At 42.0% G+C, this 22,582-nt stretch overlaps 1 protein-coding gene across 2 annotated transcripts; it reads right to left on the reverse strand.

The window, feature by feature from the left end:
- Positions 1-957: 957 nt before the first annotated feature.
- LOC311125341 (interferon-induced, double-stranded RNA-activated protein kinase-like) lies at positions 958-8,955 on the reverse strand. Of its 2 annotated transcripts, XM_084199392.1 has the most exons (11): positions 8,868-8,955; positions 8,286-8,501; positions 7,008-7,049; positions 4,602-4,721; positions 3,570-3,683; positions 3,309-3,461; positions 3,029-3,206; positions 2,772-2,912; positions 2,435-2,536; positions 2,142-2,204; positions 958-2,048 (listed from the first exon to the last, which is right to left on the reverse strand). In XM_084199392.1, the coding sequence occupies exons 2-11, from the start codon at positions 8,351-8,353 to the stop codon at positions 1,923-1,925; spliced, it is 1,107 nt and encodes a 368-aa protein (XP_084055518.1). In that variant the 5' UTR covers positions 8,354-8,501; positions 8,868-8,955; the 3' UTR covers positions 958-1,922. The 2 variants fall into 2 exon arrangements, with proteins under 2 accessions (XP_084055518.1, XP_084055517.1); XM_084199391.1 differs by lacking the exon at positions 8,868-8,955 and having other exon boundaries at positions 2,435-2,533; positions 8,286-8,442.
- Positions 8,956-22,582: the final 13,627 nt, after the last annotated feature.

Consider the following 22,582-nt stretch of genomic DNA (forward strand, 5'->3'; position numbering starts at 1 on the left):
CTGGATCACACCAAAGAAAGGTTCTCTTTCTCTGGCCACCTTGTGAGTGCTACCTTACTGCAAGCAGACATGTTTGAAAGGTACTGCCATTCAAAAAAATAAAAAATCTGTTCATGTTCATTTTTACAAATCTATACAATTGGCCAGAATATGGTTGTTCATATTTACAAATCTATACAATTGGCCAGAATATGGTTGTTCATTTTTACAAAGCCATACATATTGTTTATGCAGTGTTGAGGAATGTGAAAGAACACCCTTGATTATTTTTACTGTGATAACTTATTTTGCTTTTGTAAGCCAACACTTTTGAGATCAGTCAATAAATGCTTCTGGTATTGACTTATATGCTGCCCCTGTCTTCATGTTGTTGCTGGACATATCTTTTTAAAAATGTGTGTAGGTCACCTAAATCATCAGAAAAATTGCCCCTCCTGAGAATTTTTTCAGGAGCCGCCACTGGCTACAGCGCAATTGAAATTAAAAGGAAACGTTCTTGCATTCGCAAAGACTGAATTCACGGTAAACGCTGCATATGTCGGCTCAATTGGAAGCTCTTTGAGACTCCCAGCTGTAATCGTTGCCAAAGGTGTTTCTACAAGGTATTGACTCAGGGCTGTGAATACTTATGTGAATGAGATATTTCTGTATTTAATTTTCAACTTATTAGCAAACATTTCTAAAAACATGTTTTCACTTTGTCATTATGGGGTATTGTGTGTAGATGGGGTGAGAGAAAAAAATTAATATTTAATCCATTTTGAATTCAGGCTGTAACACAACATAATGTGCTATATGTCAAGGGGTATGGCACTGTAACTGCCATATCACAACTAGACTGAGACTGCCCCCATGTGTTACAAAGTATGCATCTCTTCTAGACATCGAGGTACAGGCTTTATGATCATCTTAAAAGTATACATTTCCTCCATAAAATAAAAATACCTTAACAAGATTGGTGTTGGACATTTATTTAATAAGCTCTTTATACAGTATGCGACTGTCAACATTTAATTCTAAATCACGTTAATTTAAAAAAGCCCACAAGTTGCATAGTTATGAAAATACATTAGGAAGGAAGAAACCATATGAGTACCCATTTTCCTGTAAAAACATTCAATGTTGCATGTTTTCATTTACTTTTAAATAAACTCCATGATTCTGTCAATGTGCCCTTGTTATAAGTAGAAAGTTATGAAGTAGAAATTATCACAATAAAATGTGACATCATTTCAACCCTGTACATGTTGTGATTACTGACCAGATCAGTCACTCAATACAGTCTTCGTTCACAGTGGCTGTTGTCCTTGTCTGTTTCTAAGGCTAGAACTGAGATGGGGAAACAATATTTTTCCCATAATGCCCCTTCATCCTGGAACATGCTTCAAAATATATAAAAGTTAGTGTCCTTGCCTGTTTTTAATTCTCTGATCGACGACACTGTTTGTGACAGCTCCAGTTGTTTCTAATCTTCAATTGTTTCTGGAACTTGTGACACTTTGTCTTTTGTATTTTTCTGTAATATTTTATTTACACGCTGCTATTTCCCTGTTTTGCCTTCTTGCCAGCCACAATAGGTTTTTAACCTCAATGGGTCTTAACTGGTTAAATAAAGGTTAAATAAAAATAAAATTTTAAAAAGTACACATTGGTTTCAGCATTAGAATTATGTGGTAGACCCCTAGAAAAATCCTACACATGATATTAATATTACAATTTACCCTCTATTCTATGTAATAACCAACTTTTAAAAAGTTATCACATTTGAGAAACTGTACTGTAGAAAAAAAAAAGAGACAGAGTTTGCTGCTTCAGTTGAGACATGACTGTCACTATGAGCTCTAACCCTGTCTTGAATATGACATGTCTATTCTACTCTCAGTGTTCTACACAAGCATTTCAAGCCACTACCCTACAACATTTCATACAGTTTTCTGTAGTCGTCCAGTTTGATTTTGGAGCAGGAAGCATTTCAGGAATGCAGCAATTTCTTTGGCGTTTAGTCGGTTTGCAGGTGACTCTGACAGCATTTCACGGATGAGTTTATGCTGAGGCAGAAAACATATATGAGACAAAATGAAGATACTGTGTACTCACTCTAAAACAAGTCGTATAGACAGACAAACGGACAGACTCCTTACCTCTAAGAAAAACTTCTTACAGAAGTCACAAGGAAATATCCGTGTCCGCAGGCTCTCCAACACCTGTGATATTACAAGGGGCAAAACTCCAGAGTAAGATGTGCTGCATAGCTGGGTTTCCATCCAATTGGCGACAGATTTTCATGCCAATATTCTACAATCTGCATAAAAACAATCTGCATTTTCCCACCAGAGATGTTTCCATCAAATTGACTTGTTTCAGATAAAAGGCTGTGCGTGATGACGTGGTTTTAACATGATACAGAACCAGATGTGAAAGAAACTGTGCTCACCTTGATCTTCTCCGAGACAGTGGACATGTCCCACAGGAGTTCAAAATATATCATTCCCAGAGAGAATATATCAGTTTTCTCATCATATTTCCCCCCAGTCTTCTGGAAATACAAAAATTATTTTAGTTTTTTGAGAGAAGAAGTAAACAGGAGTTCCCATGGACGGACGGCACGACTACGTACATCAGGGTTTTGCTCTGTGGAACCATACAGTTGAAGATGCACGACTAGTCACTTTGGATAAAAGCATCTGCTAAATGGCAAATATTATGGCTAGACCAAGGATCAATTTGTTGAGCTGAAAATATGCTTGATTTGCAAAACAAAACTCCATTACCTGCTCAGGGCTCATGTATAATGGTGTTCCTTTGTTGACGGTCCTGTACATTGAAGCTGCACTCGGAGTAGTGATAGTGGTCACAAGACCAAAGTCTCCAATCTTCACCATGCCATCACTTCCAAACAATATGTTCTCTGGCTAAACATATGGCACATATATTAGGCTTAGTTTTTCTATAAATAATGCGGTTAACTTGGCATCTGAAAACAAAGGGAAGACTAGAGACAACGTAGAGAGGTGATTCTCACAAATACCTTTAAGTCTCTGTGAATAAGTCCTTTGGAGTGGATGTATTCCACTCCGCACTGCATTTGCTGAAATATTCCAAGTGCCTCGTCCTTACTTCTACCGTTATTTTTGATAATCCAGTCCTTCAGTGTCCCTCCCTCACAGAACTCCATCTGAATGAACAAACAAAGCCAGTCCCCATTTCTGAAGAAAAAAAAACAGACAAATACAGCAGTCAAGAAACTTTCTCAGGGACGTTCAGTCAACTGAAATGATAAATACACACATAACGGTAAAGTGATTCACCTTGAGCTGGAATCGGTCATTGAGTGGTTTGCTTGGTCTTCACTGGCTGTATCAGACAGGTCGAAATCTGATTGGTTTGTTACATGTGTAGATCCATCTCCCTGGTCTGAATAATTGCCCAAGTCTTCTGAGATTTTAGACAGGACCGACGACCTAAGAGTTGAATACAGTAATAGGCTCCAGAATTTAACATTTTTGATGATCAAATTAATGAATCTAAATGGCAAAATTAGACTTAATAATAATAATGTCTTTACTAACTCTGTGCTGTAGCTTCCGTCGTCCCAATTGGCATCCTCAGACCAAGTCGAGTAGTAGCGAACAATGCTAGAATGTTCCAAGGTAGCCAGCGCTTTCACTTCACGATTGGCTTCTCTGTAAGAGATAGGATGAATGTAACAGTGTTGCTTCCGTCCCTCTCCTCGCCCCTACCTGGGCTCGAACCAGGGTACCCTCTGCACACATCGACAACAGTCACCCTCGAAGCACCCGTTACCCGTCGCTCCGCAAAAGCCGCGGGACCCTCGCAGAGCAAAGGGAAACAACTACTTCAAGGTCTCAGAGGGAGTGACGTCACCGATTGAAACGCTACTAGCGCGCACCGCTAACTAGCTAGCCGTTTCACACCGGTTACATGAACATCATAATTACAGCATGTAAATGAACATCTGATAGCTTCTAATGAGCATCAACTACAGCATACACAAGACACACAACAAGGTAAGAGGGATACACATTATTCATAATACGTTTCGGAGGGGGAAAAATTATGGATAGTAATGTCTTAGCCAATGGCTGTATATATGAATAGACAAAGCTATCCATCACGTGACACCATTCATTCCTATGTGAAGACTCAATAGTGTATTGAAGCCAAGTGAAGTCGGTTAAGATGGCGTCTCGTGGAGACATAACATGCGCAGTTTGAGCTTCTCCAGGAAGTGACGTTGGAGGCCAGCTCAGTGCTGCCCCCTCTCATTGAGTGAGTCAAGTTGAAGGCCGACCGGGGTACTGCAGGCTGCCGTTAGCAACTAAATTATCCTTATAACTTCTTCTGTGTGTGATTTTAAAATAATTGGTTCAAGGACATCTTGTGTATTAGAAGCAGCTATTGGTAGCATGATTGTCTTTTGAATTATTGTTTTCTTCAAGGTTTTCCACATAGACGGCCATTTTTCCATTCACTATAATGGGGGGTCCTGTTTTTCCTGCTATCAGTGCCTGCAGTACCGCGGTCGGCCTTCAACTTCATGGCTTCAATGAGAGGGGGCAGTATTTCTCCTCTGGTCTTACCCCATATCCTTCACAATCTTCACGGCGTACGTTTTTCCGTCCACATTGTGCTGGGCTTTAGTCACACACCCAAAGCCTCCTGCACCCAGCACACTAAGAAGTGTGAAATCTTTGGAAAACCTGAAATCATAATATAATTCAGATGTTGAGTCTTTTAATAGTGAGGGTAGACTATGGTGAGTCTTTTAATAGTGAGGGTAGACTATGGTGAGTGTTTTAATAGTGAGGGTGGACTATGGTGAGTGTTTTAATAGTGAGGGTAGCCTATGGTGAGAGTTGTAATAGTGAGGGTAGACTATGGTGAGAGTTTTAATAGTGAGGGTAGACTATGGTGAGTGTTTTAATAGTGAGGGTAGCCTATGGTGAGAGTTGTAATAGTGAGGGTAGACTATGGTGAGAGTTGTAATAGTGAGGGTAGACTATGGTGAGAGTTGTAATAGTGAGGGTAGACTATGGTGAGAGTTGTAATAGTGAGGGTGGCCTATGGTGAGTGTTTTAATAGTGAGGGTAGACTATGGTGAGTGTTTTAATAATGAGGGTAGACTATGGTGAGTATTTTAATAGTGAGGGTAGCCTATGGTGAGTGTTTTAATAGTGAGGGTAGCCTATGGTGAGTGTTTTAATAGTGAGGGTAGACTATGGTGAGTGTTTTAATAGTGAGGGTAGACTATGGTGAGTGTTTTAATAGTGAGGGTAGACTATGGTGAGTGTTTTAATAGTGAGGGTAGCCTATGGTGAGTGTTTTAATAGTGAGGGTAGCCTATGGTGAGTGTTTTAATAGTGAGGGTAGACTATGGTGAGTGTTTTAATAATGAGGGTAGACTATGGTGAGTGTTTTAATAGTGAGGGTAGACTATGGTGAGTGTTTTAATAGTGAGGGTGGCCTATGGTGAGTGTTTTAATAGTGAGGGTAGACTATGGTGAGTGTTTTAATAGTGAGGGTAGACTATGGTGAGTGTTTTAATAGTGAGGGTAGACTATGGTGAGTGTTTTAATAGTGAGGGTGGCCTATGGTGAGTGTTTTAATAGTGAGGGTAGACTATGGTGAGTGTTTTAATAGTGAGGGTAGACTATGGTGAGTGTTTTAATAATGAGGGTAGACTATGGTGAGTGTTTTAATAGTGAGGGTAGCCTATGGTGAGTGTTTTAATAGTGAGGGTAGCCTATGGTGAGTGTTTTAATAGTGAGGGTAGACTATGGTGAGTCTTTTAATAGTGAGGGTAGACTATGGTGAGTCTTTTAATAGTGAGGGTAGACTATGGTGAGTGTTTTAATAGTGAGGGTAGACTATGGTGAGTGTTTTAATAGTGAGGGTAGCCTATGGTGAGTGTTTTAATAGTGAGGGTAGACTATGGTGAGTGTTTAAATAGTGAGGGTAGACTATGGTGAGTGTTTAAATAGTGAGGGTAGACTATGGTGAGTGTTTAAATAGTGAGGGTAGACTATGGTGAGTGTTTTAATAGTGAGGGTAGACTATGGTGAGTGTTTAAATAGTGAGGGTAGACTATGGTGAGTGTTTAAATAGTGAGGGTAGACTATGGTGAGTGTTTTAATAGTGAGGGTAGACTATGGTGAGTGTTTAAATAGTGAGGGTAGACTATGGTGAGTGTTTAAATAGTGAGGGTAGACTATGGTGAGTGTTTTAATAGTGAGGGTAGACTATGGTGAGTGTTTAAATAGTGAGGGTAGACTATGGTGAGTGTTTTAATAGTGAGGGTAGCCTATGGTGAGTGTTTTAATAGTGAGGGTAGACTATGGTGAGTGTTTAAATAGTGAGGGTAGACTATGGTGAGTGTTTTAATAGTGAGGGTAGCCTATGGTGAGTGTTTTAATAGTGAGGGTAGACTATGGTGAGTGTTTTAATAGTGAGGGTAGCCTATGGTGAGTGTTTTAATAGTGAGGGTAGCCTATGGTGAGTGTTTTAATAGTGAGGGTAGACTATGGTGAGTGTTTTAATAGTGAGGGTAGACTATGGTGAGTGTTTTAATAGTGAGGGTAGCCTATGGTGAGTGTTTTAATAGTGAGGGTAGACTATGGTGAGTGTTTTAATAGTGAGGGTAGACTATGGTGAGTGTTTTAATAGTGAGGGTAGCCTATGGTGAGTGTTTTAATAGTGAGGGTAGCCTATGGTGAGTGTTTTAATAGTGAGGGTAGACTATGGTGAGTGTTTTAATAGTGAGGGTAGACTATGGTGAGTGTTTTAATAGTGAGGGTAGACTATGGTGAGTGTTTTAATAATGAGGGTAGACTATGAGGTAATATGCGTTTTTCTCCCTTTATTCATAGGTGAATGGGATCTTAGTCCTAGTCCTATTGGTCAGATAGTCCTATTGGTCAGATAGTCCTATTGGTCAGATAGTCCTATTGGTCAGATAGGAACAGTTTGATTAATAAAGAGCAGTCTACCTGGAGCTTTTAGTTAGTCTGATGGAAATATCTTGATCATCACTGCAGAGAAAGAGAGAGAGAGAGAGAGATTCACTTTAGCTGTTACCATGTAAAAGAGCCCAAACAAAGCTAAACCTTAACCAAATACAGAATTACTGATCATAGCTTGGCAATTGAAACCGGACTCCATCAAATAAACATGGTTAGCCAGAGAGGACAGACTGTCATCGCCGTGGGTCAGGAGAGATGGAACGTGAAGAACACTTTCTAAATTACATTTACATTTTAGTCATTTAGCAGACGCTCTTATCCAGAGCGACTTACAGTTAGTGAATACATTTTTTTTTTTTTACTGGCCCCCCGTGGGAATCGAACCCACAACCCTGGCGTTGCAAACGCCATGATCTATCAACTGAGCTACATCCCTGCCGGCCATTCCCTCCCCTACCCTGGACGACGCTGGGCCAATTGTGCGCCGCCCATGTGTCTCCCGGTCGCGGCCGGCTGCGACAGAGCCTGGATTCGAACCAGGATCTCTAGTGACACACCTGCCCCAAATATATATCAATTAGAAACTCCTTCCCCTAATTCAAAATGAAAAGTTTTACATTCACAGAACAATCAAACCAAGAGAAACGGCATAGTTTTAGAGGAAAGGTCTGATGTGATAAGAGTTGGCAGCACAGTAGAAACTGTATAGTTTTGGAGGAAAGGTCTGATGTGATAAGAGTTGGCAGCACAGTAGAAACTGTATAGTTTTGGAGGAAAGGTCTGATGTGATAGAGTTGGCAGCACAGTAGAAACTGTATAGTTTTGGAGGAAAGGTCTGATGTGATAGAGTTGGCAGCACAGTAGAAACTGTATAGTTTTGGAGGAAAGGTCTGATGTGATAGAGTTGGCAGCACAGTAGAAACTGTATAGTTTTGGAGGAAAGGTCTGATGTGATAGAGTTGGCAGCACAGTAGAAACTGTATAGTTTTGGAGGAAAGGTCTGATGTGATAGAGTTGGCAGCACAGTAGAAACTGTATAGTTTTGGAGGAAAGGTCTGATGTGATAAGAGTTGGCAGCACAGTAGGTCCCAGCTGGCCACCAGCTAAGGGAGGAAACATCATGTACTATCCTCTCCATGGGTTATCTGTAATAGACTATAGAAGTACCTCCAGTCATTTTCTATTTTGTTTATTGAATTAGATTCTGAATGTTGACCATTATTACATTTCTGTATTGGATATTTTTTGGTTTTATTTGTTATATATTTATTTTTTCCACTATGTGTGCCACATTGACAGACTCACCTCTGGTATTCAATAAGCTTTCCTCCACAGCTTGCTTCATCATTCATTGTCCACACTTTCTCTCCCATCTTCTCCACCTTGCCTCTTCTTCGCAGGTCATAAAGTTGCTTATTCACTACTTTTCGTGATTGGCCCAATAGTTAGTTAGCAACTTCCTCCAAACTGCACGCAGACATAAAAACGGTATCGGCGAGTTCGTCTGTCTCTGCCCAAATCCTGAGTGAAATAGAGAAGGTGAAGCAGCGATCAGCCTGGTTCCATCAGTCAGGTGCATAAAGTGGTTTAAGAACAGAGTGTATGCCTTTCAACCTTAAATCACACAAACAGCTGAAAAGCAGCTATTCGTTTTATAAGTTATGACTACAGCTATGTGCGGTTAACAGTATTGATCAATTTCATCAGTGTGAAACATGAATACTTGATGCCAGTATTTTCTAAAGTTGTCCCATAGCTAACCTATAGTATCCCTCCAGCCCACAGCTGGCTGCAGTAGCCAACCGCAACATGCTCACCTGGTAAGGTCGAATGTCATATAAATAAAGTGTGGAACTTTACATTTATAGACGTCGGATTTCGTCTTACCTTCCAGATGATGGATTTCGTCTTACCTTCCAGATGATATGACTTCCTATCGTTTTCTTGTCGGTCATGCCTAGAAGGGATCCAGCTTTTGTCAAATGTAGGTCAAAAGTAGATACTTTTTTTGCATTTTAGCTAACCCGAACTCTTTTCCTAATTCTCATAACCTGTCACGTTTACTCTCCTAACCTTCTGCGTAAATTCTCCTAAACCTGCTTCGAAAAGTCAATTCTGACAAAAGCTGGATCCCTTCTAGCCATTACCTTTCTGTTCTTAGAGCTTGTAGTCCTAAAACCAGGAAATGAGTTGCCTCTGGTTCGTTCAGCCATCCCTGGGGAAAATGAATGGGGAAAGAATAACGTCAGAAAGAAGGTCTGAGGTTAACACAGGCTAAGGAGATCTTATACGTTTTGTCCTATTAGATAATAACAGTCAGCTAACACGACCTTTATGAATTATGAAGCCTTTATGTGCTTTTTATGTTTTTATTTTTTACAAATTCTAAAAAAGAAAATCACAAAAAGTGACGTTAGCTGATGAAGATTATCCCGTTTATTTTCTCCATAGGATTTGTCCAAAGTACCATGGCGGGGTTAGTGCCTACAAAAAGACGCCATTACTATTTCTCTCTATAACGTCCTGTAGATAATTTCGTTTCGATTCGCCTGAAAACGGTACTGAAACTGATTGAAAGTCAGCCTGTGACTATCCTGAACAGCTGCTAGTGGTCGCTATTGACCGTTAAACAGTGACCACTAGCGGCTGGTCAGGTTTCCTCTTACTCAGCCATGATCACTGTCAATTATTGAAAACGATTCTAGTTTTATTTTAGGCAAAGTTCCACTTTTATTACTTAGGCATTTTATTTAACTCAAAATAGGACATAGAATATGATTAACACGTGTTCTTATCAAACAGGGCTACCTGCTTTTCACAATCCCCAAATCGAGAACAAATTCAAGAAAACGCCCAGTATTATATACAGCCATTGTTGCATGGAACTCCCTTCCATCTCATATTGCTCAAATGAACAACAAACCTGTTAAAAAAAAAAAAAAAAGTTCTGTATTATGTCATGTTTCATGTTCTGTGTGGACCCCAGGAAGAGTAGCTGCTGCTTTTGCAACAGCTAATGGGGATCCTAATAAAATACAAATATTTTGTCAGTATATTACATTTATTTTTCAAAGCCCATCTAATCAATCTAACTTTCAAACATTCATAACGTTCCTGTCCATTTATGAAAAGCACATCATATATTACTTCCTGTTAATCTATTCTGCTTTATCTATCTATACCTATAGCTGTTAATAACTTCAGTAGCCTACAGTACATAACATCCATTAGGCTACAGTACATAACATACTGTAGCCTACAGTACATAACATCCAGTAGCCTACAGTACATAACATCCAGTAGTCTACAGTACATAACATACCGTAGCCTACAGTACATAACATACCGTAGCCTACAGTACATAACATACAGTAGCCTACAGTACATAACATACCGTAGCCTACAGTACATAACATACCGTAGCCTACAGTACATACCATACAGTAGCCCACAGTACATAACATACAGTAGCCTACAGTACATAACACAGTAGCCTACAGTACATAACATACCATAGCCTACAGTACATACAGTAGCCTACAGTACATAACATACCATAGCCTACAGTACATAACATACAGTAGACTACAGTACATACCGTAGCCTACAGTACATAACATACCGTATTCTACAGTACATAACATACCGTAGCCTACAGTACCTAACATCCAGTAGCCTACAGTACATAACATACCTTAGTCTACAGTACATAACAAACAGTAGCCTACAGTACATAACATACCGTAGCCTACAGTACATAACATACCTTAGTCTACAGTACATAACACACAGTAGCCTACAGTACATAACATACCGTAGCCTACAGTACCTAACAAACAGTAGCCTACAGTACATAACATACCGTAGCCTACAGTACCTAACATCCAGTAGCCTACAGTACCTAACAAACAGTAGCCCACAGTACATAACATACCGTAGCCTACAGTACATAACATACCGTAGCCTACAGTACCTAACATCCAGTAGCCTACAGTACCTAACAAACAGTAGCCCACTGTACATAACATACCGTAGCCTACAGTACCTAACATACCGTAGCCTACAGTACATAACATACAGTAGCCTACAGTACATAACATACAGTAGCCTACAGTACCTAACAAACAGTAGCCTACAGTACATAACATAGCCTACAGTACATAACATACCGTAGCCCACAGTACATACCGTAGCCTACAGTACATAACATACAGTATTCTACAGTACATAACATACAGTAGCCTACAGTACATAACATACCGTAGCCTACAGTACATAACATACTGTAGCCTACAGTACATAACATACAGTAGCCTACAGTACATAAAACAGTAGCCTACAGTACATAACATACCATAGCCTACAGTACATACAGTAGCCTACAGTACATAACATACCATAGCCTACAGTACATAACATACAGTAGACTACAGTACATACCGTAGCCTACAGTACATAACATACCGTAGCCTACAGTACATGACATACCGTAGCCTACAGTACATAACATACCATAGCCTACAGTACATAACATACCATAGCCTACAGTACATACAGTAGCCTACAGTACATAACATACCATAGCCTACAGTACATAACATACAGTAGACTACAGTACATACCGTAGCCTACAGTACATAACATACCGTAGCCCACAGTACATAACATACCGTAGCCTACAGTACCTAACATACCGTAGCCTACAGTACATAACATACCGTAGCCTACAGTACATAACATACCGTAGCCTACAGTACATAACATACCGTAGCCTACAGTACTTAACATACCGTAGCTTACAGTACATAACATACCGTAGCCTACAGTACATAACATACCATAGCCTACAGTACATAACATACCATAGCCTACAGTACATAACATACAGTAGCCTACAGTACATAACATCCATTAGTCTACAGTACATAACATACAGTAGCCTACAGTACATCCAGTAGCCTACAGTACATAACATATCGTAGCCTACAGTACATAACACCCAGTAGCCTACATACCATGGTGTATAGTACCACCAATAACATGAAGGACCAGGTACTCTTGGTAAAATAACACTAAGGTTTCAACATGGGACTTGTCCCCTTTATAGTAAGTAAACTACTTATTCATGGTTATAACGGACACTGCATTCATGACAAGTGGGAAACTACATTCAGATTAATGTAAGTTATTTGCGTAGAGCTTCCTGTTGGTTGATTCTGATACTTTTCTAGTGGGAAACTCGGGTATCATCTTTCAACAATGAGTTTCCAAGTCGAACATTTCTGAGTTCCGACATGTCATGAATGCAGCAATAATTACATTTTGAACTGATAAACTATCCTGGATTCTGCTGGGACTTAGAGTTCATTACAGTATACTATTTAAAGACAGATCCAGTGAAAACACATGATTTGTGACACATTCAAAGTCTGTATAATACAGTTGAAATTCAGATAGTTCTGTTGTCTTGTTGGATGTTCAGGGCCTGCATTCACAGCTCTCAGAGTAGAAAGCTGATCTGGGATCAGTTGTGCATTTTATATCACAATTAATACTATTCTGAGTTACTTATAGTATTAGCTGTAGTATTAGTTACTTATAGTATTAGCTGTAGTATTATATACTTATAGTATTAGCTGTAGTATTTGTTACGTATAGTATTAACTGTAGTATTAGTTACTTATAGTATTAGCTGTAGTATTAGATACGTATAGTATTAGCTGTAGTATTAGTTACTTTTATTATTAGCTGTAGTATTACTTACTTATAGTATTAGCTGTAGTATTAGTTACTTATAGTATTAGCTGTATTATTAGTTACTTATAGTATTAGCTGTAGTATTAGTTAGTTATAGTATATGCTGTAGCATTAGTTAGTTATAGTATTATATGTAGTATTAGTTACTTATAGTATTTGCTGTAGTATTAGTTAGTTATAGTATTTGCTGTAGTATTAGTTAGTTATAGTATTAGCTGTAGTATTAGCTACTTATAGTATTAGCTGTTGTATTGTGGTCCTCTGTAGCTCAGCTGGTAGAGCACGGCGCTTGTAACGCCAGGGTAGTGGGTTCAATCCCCGGGACCACCCATATGTAAAAATGTATGCACATATGACTGTAAGTCGCTTTGGATAAAAGCGTCTGCTAAATGGCTTATTATTATTATTATTATTAGTTACTTATAGTATTTTCTGAGACCACTTGGGGTATTGTGTGTAGATGGGTGAGAAAAAATATCATTTGAATCTATTTTGAATTCAGGCTGGAACAACAACAAAATGTGGAATAAGTCAAGGGGTATAAATACTTATTGAAGGCACTGAAACAGACCACCCTGAAGGCTCTCTGTGACTTGGGAATAATGAGGGCAAAAACCTCAAAATTATTTCAAAGTTTCTCCATAAACCATTTATAACCCCTTTATTCATAGGTAGTCTCTCTGTCTCTGTCTCTGTCTCTGTCTCTGTCTCTGTCTCTGTCTCTGTCTCTGTCTCTGTCTCTGTCTCTGTCTCTCTCTCTCTCTCTCTCTCTCTCTCTCTCTCTCTCTCTCTCTCTCTCAGCATGGGAAACATATGTTAACGTTGCCAAAGCAAGTGAAATAGATAATAAACAAATGTGAAATAAACAATAAAAAATGAACAGTAAACATTACACTCATACAAGTTCCAAAGGAATAAAGACATTTCAAATGTCATATTATGCATTCAGAAAGTATTCAGACCCCTTGCTTTTATCCCACATTTTGTTACGTTACAGCCTTATTCTAAAATTGATTAAATAAAAATGTTTCCTCATCAATCTACACACAATACCCCATAATGACAAAGTGAAAACAGGTTTTTAGAAATTGTTGCAAATGTATTAAAAATAAATAACTGAAATCTCATTTTTACATAAGTATTCAGACCCTTTGCAATGAGACTCGAAATTGAGCTCAGGTGCATCTTGTTTCCATTTATCATAATAATAACAATATGCCATTTAGCAGACGCTTTTATCCAAAGCGACTTACAGTCATGTGTGCATAAATTTTTGTGTATGGGTGGTCCCGGGGATCGAACCCACTACCTTGGCGTTACAAGTGCCATGCTCTACCAGCTGAGCTACAGAGGACCTTGAGATGTTTCTGCAACTTGATTGGAGTCCACCTGTGGTAAATTCAATTGATTGGACATGATTTGGAAAGGCAAACACCTGTCTATATAAGGTCCCACAGTTGACAGTGCATGTATGAAAAATGTATGCACCCAATAACTGTAAGTCGCTCTGGATAAGAGCGTCTGCTAAATGACTCAAATGTTTAAAAAAATGTCAGAGCAAAAAACAAGCCATGAGGTCACAAATGTAATGTCGAAGGAATTGTCCGAAGAGCTCCGAGACAGGATTGTGTCGAGGCACAGATCTGGGGAAGGGTACCAAACCATTTCTGCAGCATTGAAGGTCCCCAAGAACACAGTGGCCTCCATCATTCTTAAATGGAAGAAGTTTGGAACCACCAAGACACTTCCTAGAGCTGGCCGCCCGGCCAAACTGAGCAATCAGGGGAGAAGGGCCTTGGTCAGGGAGGTGACCAAGAACCCGATGGTCACTCTGACAGAGCTCCAGAGTTCCTTTGTGGAGATGATATTCAATCAGCTGCATCTGTCATATTCTAGAATGATATTGAATAGGCTACAGCCGTCATATTCTAGAATGATATTCAATAGGCTACATCTGTCATCTTCTAGAATGATATTCAATAAGCTTCAGCTGTCATATTCTAGAATTATATTGAATAGGCTACAGCTGTCATATTCTAGAATGATATTCAATAGGCTACATCTGTCATATTCTAGAATGATATTGAATAGGCTACAGATGTCATATTCTAGAATGATATTCAATAAGCTACAGCTGTCATATTCTAGAATTATATTGAATAGGCTACAGCTGTCATATTCTAGAATGATATTCAATTGGCTACATCTGTCATAATCTAGAATGATATTCAATTGGCTACATCTGTCATAATCTAGAATGATATTCAATAAGCTTCAGCTGTCATATTCTAGAATTATATTGAATAGGCTACAGCTGTCATATTCTAGAATGATATTCAATAGGCTACATCTGTCATATTCTAGAATTATATTGAATAGGCTACAGCTGTCATATTCTAGAATGATATTCAATAGGCTACATCTGTCATATTCTAGAATGATATTCAATAGGCTACATCTGTCATATTCTAGAATGATATTCAATAGGCTACAGCTGTCATATTCTAGAATGATATTCAATAGGCTAAATCTGTAATCTTCTAGAATGATATTCAATAAGCTTCAGCTGTCATATTCTAGAATTATATTCAATCTGTCGGTACAAAGGTTAAGAAATTATGACGTTGTTTACATTTTTATTGCTCTCCAGCACCTACAAAATGTGCACTATACCAGGGTTTCCAAAACTCGGTCCTCAGGACCCAAGGGGTGCACGTTTTGGCTTTTGCACTAACACTACACAGCTGATTCAAATAATGAACTAATCATCAAGCTTTGATCATTTCAATCAGATGTGTAGTGTTAGGGCAAAAACCAAAATGTGCACCCTTGGGGTCCCGAGGACCGAGTTTGGGAAACGCTGGTTTAGAGTTAGACTTTGGGTTTGTGGCTCTGGATAGGACTCATTAGGACTAAAATAAGACTAAAACTACATCCAATACTAGAAGTAACAAATACTACAGCTAATACTATAAGTAACTAATACTACATCTAATACTATAAGTAACTAATACTACAGCTAATACTATAAGTAACTAATACTACATATAATACTATAAGTAACTAATACTACAGCTAATACTATAAGTAACTAATACTACAGCTAATACTATAGGTAGCTAATACTACAGCTAATACTATAAGTAACTAATACTACAGCTAATACTGTAAGTAGCTAATACTACAGCTAATACTATAACTAACTAATACTACAGCTAATACTATAAGTAACTGATACCACATCTAATACTATAAGTAACTAATACTACAGCTAATACTATAAGTAGCTAATACTACAGCTAATACTATAAGTAGCTAATACTACAGCTAATACTATAAGTAGCTAATACTACAGCTAATACTATAAGTAACTAATACTACAACTAATACTATATGTAACTAATACTACAGCTAATACTATAAGTAACTAATACTACAGCTAATAATATAAGTAACAAATACTACAGCTAATACTATAAGTAACTAATACTACAGCTAATACTATATGTAACTAAAACTACAGCTAATACTATAAATAACTAATAATCAATCAATCAATCAATTTTATTTTATATAGCCCTTCATACATTAGCTAATATCTCGAAGTGCTGTACAGACACCCAGCCTAAAACCCCAAACAGCTAGTAATGCAGGTGTAGAAGCACGGTGGCTAGGAAAAACTCCCTAGAAAGGCCAAAACCTAGGAAGAAACCTAGAGAGGAACCAGGCTATGAGGGGTGGCCAGTCCTCTTCTGGCTGTGCCGGGTGGAGATTATAACAGAACCATGCCAAGATGTTCAAAAATGTTCATAAGTGACAAGCATGGTCAAATAATAATCAGGAATAAATCTCAGTTGGCTTTTCATAGCCGATCATTAAGAGTTGAAAACAGCAGGTCTGGGACAGGTAGGGGTTCCATAACCGCAGGCAGAACAGTTAAAACTGGAATAGCAGCAAGGCCAGGCGGACTGGGGACAGCAAGGAGTCACCACGGCCGGTAGTCCCGACGTATGGTCCTAGGGCTCAGGTCTCTCAGTTGGCTTTTCATAGCCGATCATTAAGAGTTGAAAACAGCAGGTCTGGGACAGGTAGGGGTTTCGTAACCGCAGGCAGAACAGTTGAAACTGGAATAGCAGCAAGGCCAGGCGGACTGGGGACAGCAAGGTGTCAGCATGCCCGGTAGTCCTGACGTATGGTCCTAGGGCTCAGGTTCTCAGAGAGAAAGAGAGAACGAGAGAATTAGAGAGAGCATACTTAAATTCACACAGGACACTGGATAAGACAGGAGAAGTACTCCAGGTATAACCAACTAACCCCAGCCCCCCGACACATAAACTACTGCAGCATAAATACTGGAGGCTGAGACAGGAGCGGTCCGGAGACACTGTGGCCCCATCCGAAGACTCCTGGGCCAGACTACACTCAATCATATGACCTACTGAAGAGATAAGTCTTCAGTAAAGACTTAAAGGTTGAGACCGAGTCTGCGTCTCTCACATGGGTAGGCAGACTGTTCCATAAAAATTGAGATCTATAGGAGAAAGCCCTGCCTCCCGCTGTTTGCTTAGAAATTCTAGGGACAATTAGGAGGCCTGCGTCTTGTGACCGTAGCGTACGTATTGGTATGTACGGCAGGACCAACTCGGAAAGATAGGTAGGAGCAAGCCCATGTAACGCTTTATAGGTTAACAGTAAAACCTTGAAATCAGCCCTTGCCTTAACAGGAAGCCAGTGTAGGGAAGCTAGCACTGGAGTAATATGATCAAATTTCTTGGTTCTAGTCAGGATTCTAGCAGCCGTATTTAGCACTAACTGAAGTTTATTTAGTGCTTTATCCGGGTAGCCGGAAAGTAGAGCATTGCAGTAGTCTAACCTAGAAGTAACAAATGCATGGATTAATTTTTCTGCATCATTTTTGGACAGAAAATTTCTGATTTTTGCAATGTTACGTAGATGGAAAAAAGCTGTCCTTGAAACAGTCTTGATATGTTCGTCAAAAGAGAGATCAGGGTCAAGAGTAACGCCGAGGTCCTTCACAGTTTTATTTGAGACGACTTTACAACCATCAAGATGAATTGTCAGATTTAACAGAAGATCTCTTTGTTTCTTGGGACCTAGAACAAGCATCTCTGTTTTGTCCGAGTTTAAAAGTAGAACGTTTTCAGCCATCCACTTCCTTATGTCTGAAACACAGGCTTCTAGCGAGGGCAATTTTGGGGCTTCACCATGTTTCATTGAAATGTACAGCTGTGTGTCATCCGCATAGCAGTGAAAATTAACATTATGTTTTCGAATAACATCCCCAAGAGGTAAAATATATAGTGAAAACAATAGTGGTCCTAAAACGGAACCTTGAGGAACACCGAAATGTACAGTTGATTTGTCGGAGGACAGACCATTCACAGAGACAAACTGATATCTTTCCGACAGGTAAGATCTAAACCAGGCCAGAACTTGTCCGTGTAGACCAATTTGGGTTTCCAGTCTCTCCAAAAGAATGTGGTGATCGATGGTGTCAAAGGCAGCACTAAGGTCTAGTAGCACGAGGACAGATGCAGAGCCTCGGTCTGACGCCATTAAAAGGTCATTTACCACCTTCACAAGTGCAGTCTCAGTGCTATGATGGGGTCTAAAACCAGACTGAAGCATTTCGTATACATTGTTTGTCTTCAGAAAGGCAGTGAGTTGCTGCGCAACAGCTTTTTCTAAAATTTTTGAGAGGAATGGAAGATTCGATATAGGCCGATAGTTTTTTATATTTTCCGGGTCAAGGTTTGGCTTTTTCAAGAGAGGCTTTATCACTGCCACTTTTAGTGAGTTTGGTACACATCCGGTGGATAGAGAGCTGTTTATTATGTTCAACATAGGAGGGCCAAGCACAGGAAGCAGCTCCTTCAGCAGTTTAGTAGGAATAGGATCCAGTATGCAGCTTGAAGGTTTAGAGGCCATGATTATTTTCATCATTGTGTCAAGAGATATAGTATTAAAACACTTAAGTGTCTCTCCTGATCCCAGGCCCTCGCAGAGCTGTGCAGATCCAGGACAGCTAAGCCCTGGAGGAATACGCAGATTCAAAGAGGAGTCCGTAATTTGCTTTCTAATGGTCATGATCTTTTCCTCAAAGAAGTTCATGAATTTATTACTGCTGAAGTGAAAGCCATCCTCTCTTGGGGAATGCTGCTTTTTAGTTAGCTTTGCAACAGTATCAATGTCACGGTTTCGGCCGAGGCTGCTCCTCTTCCTTGTTCGGGCAGGCTTCGGCGGTCGTCGTCTCCGGAGTACTAGCTGCCACCGTTCTATGTTTCATGTTCATTTGGTTTTGTCTGTTCATAACACCTGTCCCTTATTTGTGTCTTAATTGTTGCCCTATTTAGTTTCGTGTGTTTGGGTCAGGTGTTATGCGTGATTGTTTATTGTCAGCCTGCCTCTGAGAAGTTTATTGTATCTCTCGTTGTTGTTACCCGAGAGCTCGCACTGCGTGCGCTTTTCTTGTTTAGACGCACTGTGTTGTTTGTGCGTAATTGTTTGCGCCACCCGGTTGGGTTGGCGACTCATTGTTCACGTGTTTTGAACATTACTAAAGACGTTTGAAGTCATCCTGGTTCCTGCGCTTGATTCCTTCCACTCATCTACACACACCACTCTGACAGAATCACGCATCAATCATGGAATCAGCAGGAGCGACCACGCCGACAGCCGAGATGGCTGAACGTCTTCGTGGTCAGGAGGACCGCATCAATCAGGTCTGTCACGCCCTGGAGGGGGTGATGAGTACCCTGCACCGATGGGAGACCAGCGGGGTTCCCACACCTCCACGAACCGACCCAGCTCCATCGGTCAGCCCTCCTGTCTCATCTCCGGAACCAAGTGGGATTCGGCTCTCGCTCCCGAGGGCGTACGACGGCTCCACTGCCGGGTGTCAAGGGTTCCTGCTGCAGGTGGAGCTCTACCTCGCCACCGTACACCCGGCGCCCTCGGGACACGAGAGCGTCTCAGCCCTCATCTCCTGTCTCACCGGCAAGGCGTTGGAGTGGGCCAACGCCGAGTGGAGGAGAATGGACGCCGCTACCACGAACTATGCGGAGTTCTCCCGCCGCTTCCGTGCTGTGTTCGACCATCCACCAGAGGGGAAGGCGGCGGGGGAGCGTCTATTCTACCTCCGACAGGGGATGAGGAGCGCCCAGGACTTTGCCTTGGAGTTTCGGACCCTAGCGGCTGATGCAGGGTGGAATGAGCGGGCCCATATCGACCATTTCCGCTGCAGCCTCCGGGAGGACGTCCAGCGAGAGTTGGCATGCAGGGACACTTCGTTGACTTTCGACCAGCTTGTCGACATGGCCATCCGGCTGGATACCCTGCTCGCCACCCGTGGGCGTCCCGGGAGGGGGGGTTCGCCCATTCCACTCTCCAGCACCTCCGAGCCGAGCCCTATGGAGCTCGGAGGTGCTGGCGCTAGGGAACGGAGGAGGAGGAGCCCGAGGGGACCCGGCCCTTGCACCAACTGTGGTCGTGGAGGGCACACCGCGGCTAGGTGTTGGGGCGGGTCCTCCAGTGAGGGAGAAGGCAGGTCACGCATTGGGGGGTCCACCCAGGTGAGTAGGCGCCCTGCTTACCCAGAGCTTTCTGTCGTGCACCTAACCTTGCCTGTTTGTTTCCCACAGGTTGCACCTCGTTCCCAGCATAAGGCGCTGGTAGATTCAGGCGCAGCTGGGAATTTTGTAGATCGCCAGTTTTGTATAGAGTTAGGGATCCCCCTCCTTCCAGTGGATAAGCCTTTCCCCGTCCATGCCCTAGATAGCCGTCCGTTAGGGTCTGGGTTGATTAGGGAAGTCACAGCACCCCTTCAGATGATGGCGCAGGAGGGTCATGAGGAGAGAATTCAGCTCTATCTGATTGACTCTCCTGCGTATCCGGTAGTGCTGGGTCTTCCCTGGTTGATGACTCATGACCCTATTATTAGGTGGCGAGAGAAAGCTCTTAAAGGGTGGTCTGCTCAATGTGAGGGGCGGTGTCTGGGTGTTTCCATAGGGGCGACCTCGGTGGAGAGTCCGAATCTAATGCCAGCACTGCAGATTCCCCCCGAGTATGAGGATTTGGCACTGGCATTCAGTAAGACTAGGGCGGCGCAGCTGCCGCCTCATAGACGGGGGGATTGTGCGATAGATCTCCAGTCAGGAGCAGCTCTCCCGCGGAGCCATGTGTATCCCTTGTCTCAAGAGGAGAGAAAGGCTATGGAGACGTACATCTCTGAGTCTCTTAGACAGGGATACATACGGACCTCCGTTTCACCCGCTTCCTCAAGTTTCTTTTTTGTGAAGAAAAAGGATGGAGGTCTGCGCCCGTGTATTGATTACCGCGGTCTCAATCAGATCACAGTGAAGTACAGCTATCCACTTCCTCTGATTGCGACTATGACGGAGTCACTGCACGGCGCGCAGTTCTTTACAAAATTGGATCTTAGGAGCGCATATAACTTGGTGCGCATTCGAGAGGGCGATGAATGGAAGACAGCGTTTAGCACGACTTCCGGACACTACGAGTATCTAGTCATGCCATATGGGTTGATGAATGCTCCCTCAGTCTTCCAATCCTTCGTCGATGAGATTTTCCGGGACATGCAGGGACAGGGAGTAGTTGTGTACATCGACGACATTCTGGTGTATAGTCCTACCCGTGCTGAGCATGTAGCCCTGGTGCGCCGAGTATTGAGGAGGCTGTTGGAGCATGACCTATATGTCAAGGCAGAGAAATGTCTGTTTTTCCAGAAGTCGGTCTCCTTTCTGGGTTACCAGTTATCTGCGTCAGGGGTGAAAATGGAGGTAGACCGGGTGTCAGCTGTGCGTAATTGGCAGACCCCAACCACTGTGAAGGAGGTGCAACGGTTCTTGGGTTTTGCGAATTATTACCGGAGGTTTATCCGGGGTTTTGGACAGGTGGCAGCTCCCATAACGTCTCTGTTAAAGGGGGGTCCGGTGCGCTTGCGGTGGTCAGCTGAGGCGGACAGGGCTTTTGGGAGACTGAAGGACCTGTTTACCTCGGCGCCGGTGTTGGCGCATCCGGATCCCTCTTTACCGTTCCAAGTAGAGGTGGACGCGTCAGAGGCCGGGATAGGGGCCGTTCTTTCCCAGCGTTCTGGCACTCCACCTAAACTCCGTCCCTGTGCGTTTTACAGTAAGAAGCTCAGTCCGGCGGAGCGGAATTATGACGTAGGAGACAGGGAGCTGTTAGCCGTGGTCCAGGCCCTAAAGGTGTGGCGGCATTGGCTCGAGGGGGCTCAACACCCTTTCCTCATTCTAACTGACCATCGTAACCTGGAGTACATCCGGGCAGCTAGGAGACTGAATCCTCGCCAGGCTCGCTGGACTATGTTCCTAGCCCGGTTTGTGTTTAAAATCACATACATCCCTGGGTCCCAGAACGAAAAGGCAGATGCTCTGTCTCGGCTGTATGACGCAGAGGAGTGGTCAGTTGAGTCCACGCCCATACTACCAGAGTCCTGTCTGGTTGCTCCGGTGGTGTGGGAGGTTGATGGTGAGATCGAGCGGGCGTTACGCACCGACCCGAGTCCTCCACAGTGTCCTGTGGGTCGGACGTACGTTCCGCTCGAGGTACGCGATCGCCTCATTTGTTGGGCTCATACGTCCCCCTCCTCTGGCCATCCGGGTATCGGCCGGACAGTGCACTGCCTTAGCACGAAGTACTGGTGGCCAACGTTAGCTAGGGATGTGAGGATTTATGTCTCCTCCTGTTCGGTGTGTGCCCAGTGTAAGGCGCCCAGACATTTGCCCAGGGGTAAGTTACAACCCATGCCTATTCCACAACGACCCTGGTCCCACCTCTCGGTG

Source organism: Coregonus lavaretus (genome assembly GCF_964263955.1).
Source record: "Coregonus lavaretus genome assembly, contig: HAP1_SCAFFOLD_242, whole genome shotgun sequence".
NCBI classification, from domain to species: Eukaryota; Metazoa; Chordata; class Actinopteri; order Salmoniformes; family Salmonidae; genus Coregonus; species Coregonus lavaretus.

Coding starts and splice junctions, on each gene's coding strand:
- LOC311125341 (XM_084199392.1), bottom strand. CDS start 8,353: ATGGGAGAGAAAGTGTGGACAATGAATGATGAAGCAAGCTGTGGAGGA. Junction 3,462..3,569: donor GACGGAAGCTACAGCACAGA/GTTAGTAAAGAC, acceptor TTCAACTCTTAG/GTCGTCGGTCCTGTCTAAAA. Junction 2,205..2,434: donor CTGTCTCGGAGAAGATCAAG/GTGAGCACAGTT, acceptor GTAATATCACAG/GTGTTGGAGAGCCTGCGGAC.